At 45.7% G+C, this 16,057-nt stretch overlaps 1 protein-coding gene across 1 annotated transcript in view; it reads left to right on the top strand.

The window, feature by feature from the left end:
- Positions 1–233: 233 nt before the first annotated feature.
- The window catches only part of SLC1A1 (solute carrier family 1 member 1), a 63,496-nt gene continuing 47,672 nt past the window's right edge, over positions 234–16,057 (top strand). Inside the window, exon 1 of the mRNA XM_081103428.1 lies at positions 234–644. Within this exon, the coding sequence (XP_080959554.1) occupies positions 554–644 (91 nt within the window). The 5' untranslated portion in view covers positions 234–553. The remainder of the gene's footprint in view (positions 645–16,057) is intronic.

The following is a 16,057-nucleotide window of genomic DNA, read 5'->3' as shown; positions in this document are numbered from 1 at the left end:
GACAGGAGGAAACCCTCAATGCGAAAACTTAGCCTGACCATCTAAAAAAAAAAAAGAAAAAGGAAAGAAAAGGCGAGACATTCCGGGAGAAGGCGGGGCGGGGCGCAGGTTCCGGAGCAGCAGCCTCGGGCGCGCAGGGCGTGCTCCCACGCCTGTTCCACCGGCACCGCGGGCGCCGCACACGCACCACCCGCCTCCCTGCTCTCCCGCTCCTCCCTCCTTTCTCGCTGGTTGGCACGCGGGCCGCACAGCGCCGCGGCGGCAGGAGGAGCCGGGCGCGCCCGCCACGCACATTCCCCGAGCTCAAGGCGCGGCGCGCAATCTCAGGCGGCGGCGGTGACAGCGTCAGTGACCGCGGCGGCGGCAGCAGGCAGCGCACACCCTCTCCCCGACGCCGCCGCGTCCCGCCTCCACTGCGCCTTGGAACCCCGGCGGCCTCCCGGCCCCCGGCCCCCGGCCCCCAGCCCCCAGCCCCCAGCCGGCCCCGACGCGCACCACCGAGCACCGCGCACGACAGCGGCCGCCGCCGCGGCTCCAAGCCCTACCGCCCGCCATGAAGAAACTGGCGAGGAAGGGATGCGACCACAAGCGCTTCCTGAAGAATAACTGGCTGCTGCTCTCCACCGTCGCCGCGGTGGTGCTAGGTGAGCGGCGCGGCGGGTGGGCGACGCGCGCACCCTCACGCGCTCCAGCGCCCAGGCCGCGTACGGGGCGGGCGGGCGGGTGCGAGGGTGGGCCAGGCGTTGCACACCCAGTGCCCGGGTCCTTCGGCGCCTTCTCGGCCTCGGACCCCACGCGGGAGCTTGCCTCGCCCAGGGTGTTGTGTTGTGCATGTGAAGAACAAAGCTCATCGGGGATTCCATTTGGGTGCCCCAGGAGCTGAGCTACCGGGTCCTGCTTTACCCAAAACGATCAAACGGGTTTGGAAAGGGAAGCAAGTAGCTCTGGGTTCTTCCCGAGTGGAAGCAAACATTGTGTGTGTGTGTGTGTGTGTGTGTGTGTGTGTGTGTGTGTGTGTTTAATGGTATCTGCTCCCCAATTTTTGGTCTGAACCACGCTGCCCTGACAGAGATGTGGATTACAGTTCTCCTTTGACTGGAAGAGGCACCTTAGCCTGGGACGGCCAGGGCGTAGGGTGGGGGATGTTGCCCTTGCTTCCCAGGGGGCAGGGGCTGGAAAGGCGCCTTCCCAGGCAGCGAGCATGAACTGCCTGCACCCGAGCTCTGAAAACCTGACACATCCGTGCCAAATGCAGGGGTGACGGGAGTGGGAAGAAGAGATCCAGCAGAACTCAGTTTTCCTCCTTCCCCAACCTGCTAATGTGTAGACATGGGCTCCCTGAACTTCCTTACTCTCCACACTGTTCTTCTATTGAAAATAAATTTCAAGTCATATTTGCTTGTTTTTCAACAAAAACGTATTTAAGTGATTCACTCCTGACAGATCGCTGCACTGGGTGGATGTCTGAGCCATTGCTCAGAGGTGTGAGTGGTTCCTGTTTGGATTCTGGATTTCTGCCAGGTTGTCTGTTTTACAATCTGGGCTCTGGGATGCTCCTCTTTGAGTCAGAGCCATGTCTGTCTCCTTTACTGTGTGAGTTCACACAGGTGAGGACACACAGGAGGTGAGACTCCTTCTAAATCCCCACCTTCCATTTGGAAACAGAAGCTGGGACCCGCCAGCTGGCATGGTTCAGTAGATGAGCGTCAACCTGTGAACCAGGAGGTCTTGGTTTGATTCCTGGTCCGAGTGCATGCTCGCACCCCCGCCCCCCACCACCCCGACCCCCGTCTGCAGCTGCTACTTCTGCATCTCAGAATCATTGGTGTTGCCTGCTCTCTCACTTAACCCCCCAGATTTGCTCCTCCAGAAACTTGTGCAAAGTAAAGTCAGGTTTCTAGTAAATAAGTAGCGTTCTCTAATTGTCTTAGCAGAGGCCATTTGTGGGAGGAAAGCAGAGAAGTAGAGAACCAAGTCTTGACCACCTAGCTCTACTGTATCTCCCCCTAGAAGGGTCAAGTGGCTTAGGGTGGTTTTAGGGAAGATTTCTTTCCCCACCCTGTTCAAATGACACATGTCACAAAGAAAGTGATTAGATTTCCCTGCGGCCAAATAGATGAGATGATCTTGATTGTTTTCCTGTCTCCGTTTAAGGACAGTTTTCAAGGGTAATCCTACCCTGACATTTCCCTCCCAATTCCCTGTGGAAGTGGAATCCTGCTTTTCCGGGAATGGGGTTCTCCAGAGAGACTCGCCTGTTAACCGTGTGTTGCTGGCTTGGAAAGGATTTTGAGCAGTTGTCCCCTGGCCTTTAGAACCTGTTGCATAGGTATATCTTTGGAGTCAAGAAGGATGACATGCCTATTTTGCAAACCTGGCATTTGGTCCTGATGGTCATTTTCCCTCCAGTTTTATTGTGGGTGAGCCCAGGAGCTTGATTCAGAAAGGAAAACCCCCACATAAAAATTGTGAGGGCCCAGCTGAAGTATTCCTAGACGTTCGCCCCTCTAGGAGCAACACAGGGGAGTCCCCTAGTGTTTCTGCTCCTGGTCGGAGAAGTGTCAAGCCTGGGCTACCCCCAGTGTACCCATCCATCACAGGCACTTCCCGAGATCCTCCTTTTTCCCTCTTTCTTCAGAGCACTGGGCCTGTGTGGAAATTATTAGTATATCTGTTTGTGTTGTCTCATTAGTTTAACCAGAAGTGAAATTCCAGCCAACTTATAGCAGTGATGCTGAGTTCATTCCTAAGAACTTACTAGTTCATGATATTAAGTTTATTTTTATAATCTTAATTGAAACAAAATCACAAAACACTTTCATGCAATTTTCCTTCTGGACCTTTGAGCATGTGGATCTTAAAGATGTATGAACTCTTAAATTTATTAACTACCCTGGCACAGTGTAGGGCTGATTGTAGCCATTAAAATGTTTGGTCCCTGCTGTAATTCAGCAGCCTTGACACTTTCAAATATTTTTATTATTAAAATGAGGGGCAAAAGTATGAAACAGCTTAAAGTCTTTGATTTTTCAAGACATAGCATATCTTCATTAGGTGTGAAAGTTCTCTCTTTTCATGGACAACAAGACGCTAACTGCTAAACATTTTCTCAGTCACGAGATAATGGGACTGAATAGTTAGATAACCAGATTTGTTAATTTCTGTGAAAGCCTACAAGGTCCTAGAAATAATATCTTGGCTACTCAGATGAGAGGCCTTTATGCAAACTCCATTAGGGACAGTTTTTGTTGCCTTCATTACAATTCTCACAGGCTTTTCCCTGCTTCTGTAGTGTAGTCGAATGAGCACAGAGCCTGGAGTCGAGAGTGCTGGATTTGAATTCTGACACTACCAGACTCTACCATTTAGCCAAATCTCTTATGCTCTGGGATCCTCAATATCCTCATCTGGAAAACAGGGATATTTGTCATGACTTCATTTGTTATCAGGGTTGATTAATATAGTGTAAAAACACACAGTTGTGGCACATAATAAGCACTTAATAAATGTTATCTTAAGGTAAATCGCAATAATTTTATTCTGAGAAAGTTAATATTTTCTTATGAAATGAAGTCTCATGGTCTGTTCTGCTTAGTGTCTGCCTTATACTACAGAGTTCAAGGTGATTCGAGTGTTTTGATGACATGCTCTGTCTAAGGCCCAGGAATGGGGGACCTTTTTTCTGCCAAGGGCCATTTGGATATTTATAACATCATTCGCAGGCCATACACATTATCACCTTAAAAATCAGCCTGCTATATTTGGTCCAACATTTAATTAACTCGCCTCTAATGCCTTGGCAGGGCCAGACCAAATGATTTCTTGGGCCTAATACAGCCCATGGGCCAAATGTTCCCCAAATACCAGCCTCCACGGCATTGTTCAATTTTTTAAAAGGATATTTTTTAAATGCTTTTTTTAAAGATGTAATCATTTTGTCTTGTGCCCCATAGCCCGATTCTCAATTCGTTTAACAGACTGAAACAGTGAGGGAAGAATTTTTGTGCTTCAAGTGGGAATTCTGTTCACGAAGAATCGGGGTGTGAGAATTCTGTGCCACAGGGCATTCTGATTCAGGTCACCCAGTGCTTATGTTGTGCATAATCTTGGTAAAGCGCTCGTGGGGCCCGCACCCTATTCACAGCATAAAGCCTGGTCTTTCTGTCTTTCAAGACAGTTTGTGCTTTATTTCAATCATTTAGAAAATCTGACTTCTCGCTTATGGATTTTCAGGAAAAGAAATAGATGTTATTTACACAACAGAGCTGGCAAGCTTATTCATTCTGAATAATTTTCTTTGGAGTACCCAAGGAAGCAATCATTTCTAGATTCAGATTCCATTGTCTACAACCAGGAACCGTTCTTAGTAATACCCTTGCCTCAGCCTTGCACCTCCTGCACTTGAGTTCCTGTAAATGTATACCTGGCGGTGCTAATTTGAGTCATGGGATATGCTATCTTGCTCTACCTGTTTTTATGGGTCTGTGAAGCCCCTGAGGACAGGGGCGAGCCACAGCTCAGGCTAGTTCCAGGCCCAGCTCATCACCTGCACGGAGCCTTGCGTACGGCAGTGTTCAAAATATGTTTTGTTTTCCATGAAGCTCATTTGTTGTGGCAGGTCCCAGGCCTGGTACTGCTGGGCCTCTCATCAGCTCAGCCTTGGAATGTACCTGCAGTCACCAACACTTAAATCATTCATTCATTCAACAAATGTATATTGGGCACCTACTGTGTGCCAGGGACTGTTCTAGGGGTAGGGCATACAGCAGTGAATAAAACAGTAAAAACCCTGTCCTCCTGGAATTTATGTTTAGATGGAGAGAGGTAACCAGTAAACAAAATAAATTGGTAAACGACAATAGAATATATTAGAGGGTGAGCATGCTCTAGAGCAGTGGTTCTCAACCTTCCTAACGCCGCGACCCTTTAATACAGTTCCTCATGTGGTGGTGACCCCCAACCATAAAATTATTTTCATTGCTGCTTCATAACTGTAATGTTGCTACTGTTATGAATCGTACTGTATATATCTGATATACAGGATGTATTTTCATTGTTACAAATTGAACGTAATTAAAGCATAGTGATTAATCACAAAAACAATATGTAATTATATGTGTGTTTTCCGATGGTCTTAGGCGACCCCTGTGAAAGGGTTGTTCGACCCCCAAAGGGGTTGCGACCCACAGGTTGAGAACCGCTGCTCTAGAGTAACATAAGGCAGGAAAGAGGGTCGGGGTGCAGTTTTAAATAGGGTTACAGGGAAGGCTCTGTTGAGAAGGTGATGATCAAATTGAGACAAAAGAGGTGAGGGAACATGGGCACAGTTACCTGGGGAGCATCCTGGCTTATTTGAGAAAGCACATGGCGTGGAGTGAGTAAGGGTGGATGAGGCAGGAGGCTGGGACGGGGACAGAGCACTACGATGGTGTAAGCTCTTCTATTATAAGGACTTTGACTTTTTACTGGGAGATGGGAAACCATTAAAAGGTTTTGAGCAGAGAAGTGACATGGTCTGGTTGTATTTTAATCAGCTCTCCCCGGCAGCTGTTTTGACCACAGACTGCAGAGGCAAGAGCAGAGAAAGTGATACCAGTTTAGGAGGCTAGTGCAGTTAACCTATGCATGTATTTTACTTGTTACACTTGTCTAATCTCATTTCCATCATGGCTAGTGAAATCTTAGGAAATGCTGATGGAAAAAAAAATAAAGTGTGCAACTATAAAGTAGCCATTGTTGCCATTATATAGATGAGAAAACTGAGATTCAAATAATGATTGGCAGCACCAGATGTTCCTGTTCCTTCCCTCCTCCTCCTTCAGGCTGCTTCTCCTCCTACATCTTGCTCCCCATCTCCTTGCTGATCCACCTGGGAGTCTTGGTTGAGACTCTGGGCCTATTAATTGCAACAGAGCACTCTTTGTTGCAATGTGGGGCTGTTTCTTCAGCAAGTATAATGAATTACCTCCTTCCAAATCTATCTCAACCTTGGTTGAGAGCCAGGGTGGAGTGGGGAGTAGGAATCCTATATCATGCACTGAGGCTGAGAGGGGGCAGCAGTGTGTCTCCACGGGGCTCTCAGAATTGCAGTGTGTGCAGTGGACAAACACCTCTCCAGTGGCATTTGCCAGACCGCTCAGCCAGGCTGGTTTCCACTCTGGTCTCAGACCTACCCTGACCCCTCTGCCCATGAGGCTGCCTTGCTTTTCTTTCTGCCTCTAAATTCTGCCCTTCCTACCTTTTAATTAAGTGACTTGGTGTGACTGGAGTAGAGGGTGCAATTGAGTGACAGGAAAAAACAAAAAAGCAAGGCTGCACAGGAGGTCAGGGGCAGATCCTGGGGGGACCTGCAATGCCATGCTGACGAGTTTGGACGTGGTCCTGAGGATGAATTAAATTGGGTAGTAACAAGGTTAGAGCTGGGCTTAGAAAAGATCATTGAGGTGGATGGATGTGGAAAATGGATCCAAGGAGGGCAAACGTGCAGGTGGGCTGACCCCCAGGGGTTTACTGTGAAGGTCCAGGCAGGGAGAAATGGAGACCTCCACTGGACAGCAGCATTGAGAGTGGAGAGGAAGAGACAGCTAGGCCACGTCTTCCGTGGGTTGGCCTGAGGGGGCTTGGCTGGGTTTGGTCCACAGGAGAAGGAGGGGGTGACCTCTAGCAGAAGAGGGAGTCCTGGCAGGGACACCAGCTTGGAAAGAATTATGATGCTCTCCCACTGTACTGAACCAATGTCTGCTTGGTATTTATTAGTTAGAATATATTCTAATTTTCTGTCTCTCTTCCTGCCCATAAGTCTTTGAGGGAAGGAATTCTGTGTTGGTCCTCTCAGTACCCACAGCACCTGTCACAAGGCTGGTAGTCTCAATACATGAGTTGAATTGTTGAGTCATTTATGACCCAGAGAGTTAGTAAGGCATTGTCTTGGTTTATTGAGTGAATAAATGAGCTCAAAGTCTAACTTGAAAATAAAATGAGAACTTAAAGTAAATGAGACACTCAAAAGCTATGTAAGAAAGTATATCTGATAGTTAAACTCTCTGGGCCTTTGTTTCTTATCAGAAAGAAGAGGGGTTTAGATTAGGTAGAAGAGCAAAGAGGATTCCATTCATGTGCCAACTCCCATTTATATCCCATACGATAGGTTTGTTGACAATGGATTGGAAACAAAAGTTCTTAAATTGATTGCTGATGTCTGTCAAAGGCTTAGGATCAGGAAGCAGTAGCATGTGTCCTGAATAATTGCTGACCTTGGATTAGAAAATCTCTTGGGGTTCCTTTTAGTTTTATGATCCTTTAGCTTTATGATTGTATAGTAATTCCTTGGTTCATTGCTAGGAGAGAGAGAAACTCTTCCATAGGGAACTGAGGGAGGGTTAAAGGTCATTACTGGAGGATAAAATGACCTTGACGTTGACTCAGTTGTTCTGCATTTGAACTGTTTAATCAGTGACTTGAGTATAAGAATGTAAATTGTATATGGGGCTATTATGAGGGCAATGTTCTGTGTCAGTATTAGATTATCCATTAGAGTAGTAATATGAGTTCAGTAAACCTATTCTATTTCTAGATGTGTACTAGTATATATATTTTGCACACAGCTATTTATGTACCTTAGAAAGATAGGTCCTTTGGCTGGCTTGGCCCGAGTTCCACATATTGAACAATTAGGAAAGGAATTTTGAGCTTTGAGTGCCTATTTCTGAAATCAAATCAGAACCCACCAGATTTAGGGAATCACTAAAAAGATTCTGATTTTGGGTTGTTCTAGGGCTAGGCATAGTATGTGCCTAAAGTCTATCAAACCAAAACCTCACACAAAATTATCTAGACACATAATTATAAAATGAATCTTAAAAATTTATTTTTAAGTGTTAGACTCTGCACATCAGGGTTGGTATAGACATTCTTAGTGTATCTGTAGGGAGGACTTTGTAAATCACTGAAGTACATAGAAAAGGGAAAGGGACTGTGTGTCGGTCGGTCTGTCTGACTTAATTCAGCTTTCGTACTCAGAAAAGAGAAGATGGTTGATAAATACTCAGCATCTTGTTAGATGTTGCTTAATCTGTGATGCAGTGTTTACAGATTTGAGCAGCAGGCATAAGAAATAAGGGAAGCGTCACATGACACAAGAAATTACTGTGTGCTAAGTCAGGATGGGGTAGGGCTTGAGTAGTGCCTCAGATGGGTAAAAACCCTGGGTTAGCCAGACAAGGTGTACATAAGTGGGATGATCCTGTGAGCACTTGCTTGCAGAGAGAAAAAGCTTTCCACATTAATTAATTGTGAGAAATTGTGATTACCTTTAACAGAGCTGAGACTGAAAATAACTGTCCTGTAGGGAGGGAGTCAGTGGCACGCCTCTGGCCAGGGGAGCTCTGTTTGCCTGAGGAATTGCAGGCCTCCCCGGTGTTGGTGTCGCTGGAGATCTGGGGTCACGTATACTGTGGGGACTGGAGCCCTGACAAAGAAAATGCACTCATTTTAGATGACATCCAGTGGCCCATTTAAACTCCCCTGCAGCAGTGTCTGCTAAAGTAGCACGTGTTTCAATGGCCTTTCCTATTTTGAATGTGACACATACGTCTCATAGAAGGCAGTATTGGAGACGGTACTGTTAAGCCAATAATTCACTTAACGGAGCTATAGTTTAGCTCACAGATAGATTTGGAAGGAGGTAATTCATTATACTTGCTGAAGAAACAGCCCCACATTGCAACAAAGAGTGCTCTGTTGCAATTAATACCCTGCACAGTAACACCTCTGTTAATGGAAAGGAAGTGTTTCCGTGACTCACTCCTTGCCAGAAATGTTGCTAACCCTGGGTTTGGACTGTCCGTCCCATTACCAGGGGTAGGGTATTTCCTTCCCAGCAAATACTCCTGAATTTTCTGGGATGGGTGGACCCCACCCCGTTCACAGACAGTTCATGCTGGGTGTCCCGGATCATTCCTCTCCCAGGTCCAGGCCCAGCTGTGTGAGCTCAGGGCCGCCATCCCCACTCAGTCAGGCTGGGAGGACACTGTGCCTCATTTTCCACCTGGAGACCCAGGCCCACAGCGAGGAGATAAGACCCTCTCACCAGTCACTCCATGCTCAAGTTGAAGGCTTTGTTCCCTGGGCCCTTTTGGTTGCAGAGTCCCTAACCATGTGCACAGACAGGACAGCTGTCACAGCAAATCTTCGTGTGTCCAGGAAGGCTCCTGAATCTCGCATCATGGGACTTTCTGCTAGGTCTGCATGTTGAAGCAAAGAGATGGCCTTTGGGGCCAGAATTTCAATTCAGAAAGAGCCTTAGAGGGGGTCCACCCTGTGTGTCTTTACTCTTATTACAGCATTGAGACAACATCTCAGGGCTCAGGGCTCTCAAATGGTTAAAACTGCATTTAGTTACTCAACTAAGAGGCAATCTCTTAGAGGAGAGAGCTTAAGTGAGATCATATCATTAAATTACTTCTCTATAACCGTTCTATTGCTTGAGAGTTACCTAGTTCCTTATAACTCAGTAAAGAATTAAGTCAACAACAAAAAATGCACCATCCCCAGAAATGCTTAACTATAGAAAGCCTAAAGTCCAAGCCTCTTCCCATTACTGGAAAATCAAGTGATCTGGCTCTATTTCTCTGTGTATTTCATATACTTAATTGTTTTCTGAGCCACCTAATAACTATTGTATAGGTTTCATATGAGATTCCGCAAATTATGAGATAATGAGGTAGACATTTTCTCTTTTGAAAAGTTCTTTTTCTTATGGTTAACCAAGTGTAATAGCTAATAGTTAGTGAGGGCTTGCTATGAGATTAATGCATATTTCTTCCCCATTTGACCCTCAGGACAATGAAGTAGGGCATTTACTTATTTTACAGATGAGGGGATTGAGACTTACAAGGATTAAGTTATCCAGCTGAGGTCAGAGTCAGAACTGGAATTTATACCCAGAACTACCTGATTGCAAAACTTAGGTTATTAACCATTAAGCAAGGCCACTTCCTTCCTGGAAAACCTTGATATACCTAATTGAAATTTCAATTCAGCACTGGCTGGTGTTTCTCAGTGGTTAAAGCACTGGCCCACGCACCAAAGGGTGACCAGTTCCATTCCCAGTCAAGGTCAAGGGCATGTACCTGAGTTGCAGGTTCCATCCCTGGCACTGGTCAGAGTGTGTGCAGGAGGCAACTAATCGATGTGCCTCTCTCACATCAATGTTTCTCTCGCTCTCGCTCTCTTGCCCCTTCCCTTCCTTCCACACTCTTTAAAAAAATCAATGGACTACGGGGATGATAAAAACTGGGGGGGGGGGGGGGGGGGCGGGAAGCAATGGAAAAAATAGCCTTGGGTGAGGATTTTTTTAAAAAAAGAAAAGAGTTCAAATCATTCTTGCAGACTTCAATTCACTCTTGGACATAACTAAATAAAGCCTATTATCTTCCCTCTTGCTCCATCCCTTCTCTGTCTCTTGGCTATTCTTCCTCCCCCCCCCCCCCCCACACACACACACACTGGGAGGAGAGGGCTAGGAGAGGGGGAGGAGATCTCTTGGCTATTCTTTATTCTGTCCCTTAACTTGGAGCATTCACAGCATTTCCCCCATTCTTTGTAAACCTCCTATTTGAACTTGCCTCATCCTTGCTTTACTGGGTTGTATTGTACTTTCCTACTCTAGTACTTTTGCTTGTGTTTCACCCACTGTTGTCCTACCCATCCTTGAAGATCTAATTTTTTACTTTGATCATATAGACTTCCCTGACTGTGTAGTACTCTAATCTCTTTGCTGCACTCTAATAACCCTTAATTTACCTTCCCAAGTTATACTGCATTTGCACCACTACCCCCAGTCCTGACCTAGGCAGACATCACTAATTGATTACAGCCCTCTTTGCCACAGAGCTTTGTTACGGCGCAGAATCTCCAAAACTATGCTCCAGACAACCACTGTTAGTCAAAGGGATGTGCATGTAAGATGAAAAGTATTGTGCATTGCTGTGAAAATCTATTCATTTAGCATTCAATTAGAAACTCAATTTAAATTGAACAAGTATTGATGTTCCTGGTAAGAGATGCAGAGTTGAGGTCTGTGTTTTGTCTTAGACTGCCAGATGCGTTATGTGCACAGATATTAGTAACACGAGCCTAATAGATAAAAATAAAAAATAACATGATCCTACATGTGGTAAGTGCTATGAGAAAGCTGCAATGTACCAATGGCCTTCAACAAGAGATGGGATTGAGAAAGGGTCCTGAAGGACGCCAAGAATGGTCTTGAGCAGGTGTGCCTGGATTCCTGGGCCTGAGAATTGGGAAGATTACAAACCCAGGTAAAGATAAGCATATGAGTACAGAGGTCTTTATCTTATCTTGTGTCCAATTGCAGTATTGTATGGAACTACTACTCTTACTACTATTATGACTTCTCTTTCTTATCTCAGTTTCCTGAGAGTTAAAAAAAAAGTGCTGTTTTATATAGGTTATCACACTCATAGCATTGCACCTACTTATAGGAGATGTTCTTTTACAGAGAAGAAGGGAGAGGAATAGAGAGTTAGAAACATCAATGAGAGAGAAACACCCATCGGCTGCCTCCTGCACACTCCCCACTGGGTATGTGCCCACAACCAAGGTACATGCCCTTGACTGGAATTGAGCCTGGGATCTTTCAGTCCACAGGCCGACGCTCTATCCACTGAGCCAAACCAGACAGGGCTGTATCATTTTTCTGAGTGAACACTCTGGGGAACTCTTGCCCAAGCTGAAATATCCTAAATATACTTTACTACTAGTTTGGGGATCCCAGAAGAGCAAGCCTGGTCTGGAACAGTTTTGAAGCCATTTTATTATGAGCTCAGCCTGGCCCTGAAACTCCCAGACTGGAGGGCATCTCTCTACCCGAGGAAGCCCTGACAGTGCCAGACCAGTGCCAGAACCAGTCTAATCTTCAGAGAGCTCTTTGGATTAGAAAGAATGGAAGATCCATCTGGTTTCCCGAAGTTGGACCATGGCCTGGAGCTGATTCAGCTGTGAGTGATAGTCTTTCCGAATGTGGTCTTTGTGGTCCTCCCTTATTTATTTATTTTTTTCCAATTACGGTTGACACTGCCTGGACTGCATGAAAGTCACAGTTTGATTTCTGATCAGCGCAAATGCCCAGTAGGGGGCATGCAGGAGGCAGCCAATCAACGATTCTCGCTCATCATTGATGTTTCTATCTCTCTCTCCCTCTCCTTTCCTCTCTGAAATCAATACAAATATATTTTAAAAGAAAAAAAAAATCACGGTTGACATACAATATTATACTAGTTTCAGGTGTATAACATAGTGGTTAGACATTTATATAACCTATCAAGTAATCGCCCTAATCAGTCTAGTGCTTATCTGACACTATATATAGTTATTACAATATTACTGACTATGTTCCCTGCACTGTACTTTATATCCAGTCTCCTTTAGTGAACTTGTTTTTCTCCCTCCATGCATCCTCTCACATCCTTGTCCATATTCTTCCCATTTTCTCCCTGTCTGGAGATTATTTTTGTGACAAGTAAGTAATCAGCCTGTCTGTGCTGCTTGTTCTGCTTGGATAAACACTAAACTTGGTCATTAAAGAGTCTGAAGATGGGCTTTTACTTTATTTATTAGCAAAAGTTAATTGTCAACCAGGAGACATAACAGGTTTGCTCCATTTCTGCTTCCCCTTCATTTCTTTCTTTCTTTCTTTCTTTCTTACATCTGGAGAACGGCCTAAGTTTTCGTTTCATGGAGGAGAATCTGAGGTCCACTGAGTAATGGAGCTTGAGGTCTTGTTGTCGATCCAGAACCCACAGACCCTGAGAAACCTACCCAGATCGCCTCTGAAACTAGTTTGCCACCTGCACTGAATATTAATATTTTCTACTAATCTTTAGCTAGCTTGTTTATTTTGAAGGGAAAAAAACACAAAATCTAAAACTGAAAGTTTATATCTACTATTGTTTAAGTGGAAATGATGGAGGGTAAAGTTTGGTTGCTTTTTCAACTTCAAGTGAGTAACCATAGAAGTCTGGACTTACTGATTCTCAGACCTAGAACCCTGGAGTTCCCTGAAGTGGTGCTCATCTCTGAGCTCTTGCAGGATCTGTAGTAAATCCCGCTCAGTACTCTGTGCTCTGTGCTCTAGGGAAAGGTGTTGGCGACTGCAGCGGGAGGGGTGTGCACCTGTGACTTTTTGCTTAGATTTTCTCTTTCTTCCTACAGACAGATTCTATCTCCCCTTGTACAGCCTCTGCCCAGGCCCCAGGGAACATCTGTTGTCTGTGAGGGAAATACTGAGAAAGGAGACTAAAGATCCTCACAAACCTAAAACATTTTGAGATTCCAAGAATAAAAATCCTCAGTGTTGCTGTGAAAAGACTGTACTCCCCATGTTTGAAGACCCTAGAAGATGAGGTCATCTTTGTGTGTTTTCTGGGGTCCTGATCACATCCTGCACCAACGGGCAGCTGGGCCCTATTTAGTTGCTATATGGCCTCTTTAACATTCTCTATGTAAGTGTTCTTTCCTTTCACAAACAAGCTGGCCTGTCTTTGCCTTTATTCTCCCAGTGAGGATTATGAGAAGCATCTGAGGTATTACAGACAGAGATTCCTGACCCAGCCTTTCAACACTGCAGACCACTTTCATTTTAAGAAATATCATAGCACTGGCTAGTTTTGCTCAGTGGATGGAGCATCGGCCTGTGGACTGAAGGGTCCCGGGTTCGATTCCGGTCAGGGACATGTGCCTGGGTTTCGGGCTCGATCCCCAGTGGGGGGCTCTGCAGGAGGCGGCCGATCGATGATTCTCTCATCATTGATGTTTCTATCTCTCTCTCCCTCTTCCTTCCTCTCTGAAATCAATAAAAAAAAATTTTAAAAAAAAGAAAGAAATATCATAACATTCTTCAAATATGTCTTAACTACTTGAAGACAAAAGTAAACTTTTCTGCAGTCCTTGGAGTGGGGAAGGAGAGGTGAGAGTTACAGCTCCACAGAAGTTAGGGGGGAAGGGTACACGGCTGGCAGGCAGGCCCCGTGGTTAGGAATCATGGAGAATAGAGTTCAGGGTAACACAAATGTTAGAAGCAGAGGTGAGGAGCAGGCTGAGGATAGTCAGGGAGTCCCAGTTACTCAGACTTAGCATTCTGGATGCAGGGTTCATCAGACTGGGAGTTCCAGCCTTGTGACAGGTCTAGAAAGTCCAGGATGACTGGCTTGTTTTCCCCAGAGGTCTATCCCTTTCTCTGCCTTCAAATTGCTCCTGACTAAAACCTGCTGTGGGGGAGACGGTCAGATTTCATCTACACCTGGGGGAGAAGCCTTTCTAGGATTGTATAATGAACCAAGAAGGTATTTATGGGAGTTGTGAAACTGGTTATTACAAAGAGGTATTATTTCCAGCCATCGATGTTAAACCTACGGAAGAGGTGTGTCCTTCGAGCACAGGATTCCAGAGCCTCTCCAAACTGTATAAGTTGGGGTGAGGGGACTTGTCATTCCTTCAGTGCCTTGGAGGCCAAATATTTGCTGAGGTAGCAAGATGGGGAGAGAGTAGAATGTGACCACAAAATAGATAAAAGTCTTTAACAGGAATGCATGAATCACCCATGAGATTATCAGATATAAACTATTTCAAGAAGGCGGGGGGGGGGGGGCGGGGGGAGTACAATAGAGTACACCAGATGTTTAAAAAAAAAAGGAGGTGGTTTTTTGTTTGTTTTAGAATCCACAAGTCAAGTCATAGATATTATCTCTGGAAATAACCCAGCACACCTGTGTGGGACTAACACACCTTCAAGAGGAAGGAGAGTCTGGTTGCTCCTAGATTGACAGGTTCACTCCCAAGCTGGACCTCTAAGCCAGTTGGATGTTTGCTGGAGAGCCGGGTTCCTGCGGGCTGGTCCTACAACCAGACTCATCCTCATTTGAATCCAAAGGGCTCTTTGTACCCCAGGGCCCCCAGAAGCCTGGAAGGAGTCCTAAGGCATAGAAACCAGGCACCCAACTTCTCATGGGTGCAATACCATAGCCAGCCATTGTCCAAGGAGGACAATTTCAGGAGTCAGGACTACTGGAGAGCCCATGTTTGGGTATGAAGGCCTTGGGGCAATGTGGCAGAGTTTATACCCATATTCCTCTGGCTCAGTTTTTTTGCTCTGCTAACGTCATCCTCTATTTTCTCCTGCCTTTTGTAATTATGCCTGAGGATTACAAAAGAGAAAATATAGAAATTGTGGTGGCTTCCGGGACACATGCCTTAAATAGCAATTACAGTGTATTCCTCGTTCAGTTCAGTGCAGCAGGTATTAATCAGACACCCCTGGAGTGTCAGGCTCAGTGCCTTGGGCAATGGGTGGGTACAGAAGTGAGTATACAATGCTTATGCCTCAAGAGCTTAAGATGGGAGGGAGGGGCTGGAGGCAGGGACAGGGACACAAAATGGGTATGGGGCTGCCTGTCACTACTTGAGCCAAATTAAGCAGAGGCAAGGCTGAATCATATATGAGCATTTATTCCAAGAACACCAGCAGTATGGAGAGAGCAGCAGGTCATCCTGAAAATTCTGCTCCAACATTTCCTACTAGCTGGCGATTATATAGGGGATAAGGAAGAAGGGCTGCATGCAAGAGGGAAGGGGGACAGGATAAGGGCTGCAGGGTCTGGGGTTTGCGTGTTTCCTTCCAGGATCTTGAAGTCCAGTAACAAGGTAGTTAATTTTCTCTGTTAAAAACCAGCTCAGCCCATTCCTGGGAACAGAGAATGGTCAGCATTCCTGAGGCAAACACCCAGAGAGGGTCAGGGTCCAGGCACAGCAACCAAGTCAAAGTGTGTCCTGTCCTTCATCTGCTCTCAAAATTTAATTTCTTTTCTGAGTAATGAACCCGTCTGTGCTCCAAGGCATCCTATCTTTTTACAGCCCTGTGTTTCTTCTTGCAACACATCCCCAGTTTCCCAAGGTCTGTAAAAAAACCTCATATCTATAGTTAGTAAGGTGAATAATCATGAAACAAACTGTGGTTTTATTCCTAGCATGTGCCCTTCCC

This window comes from Myotis nattereri (assembly GCF_964212035.1).
Source record: "Myotis nattereri genome assembly, chromosome: 12".
Lineage (NCBI taxonomy): Eukaryota > Metazoa > Chordata > Mammalia > Chiroptera > Vespertilionidae > Myotis > Myotis nattereri.
Note: the sequence above shows the minus strand (reverse complement) of the source record. Positions and strands in the feature narration are given on the sequence as shown.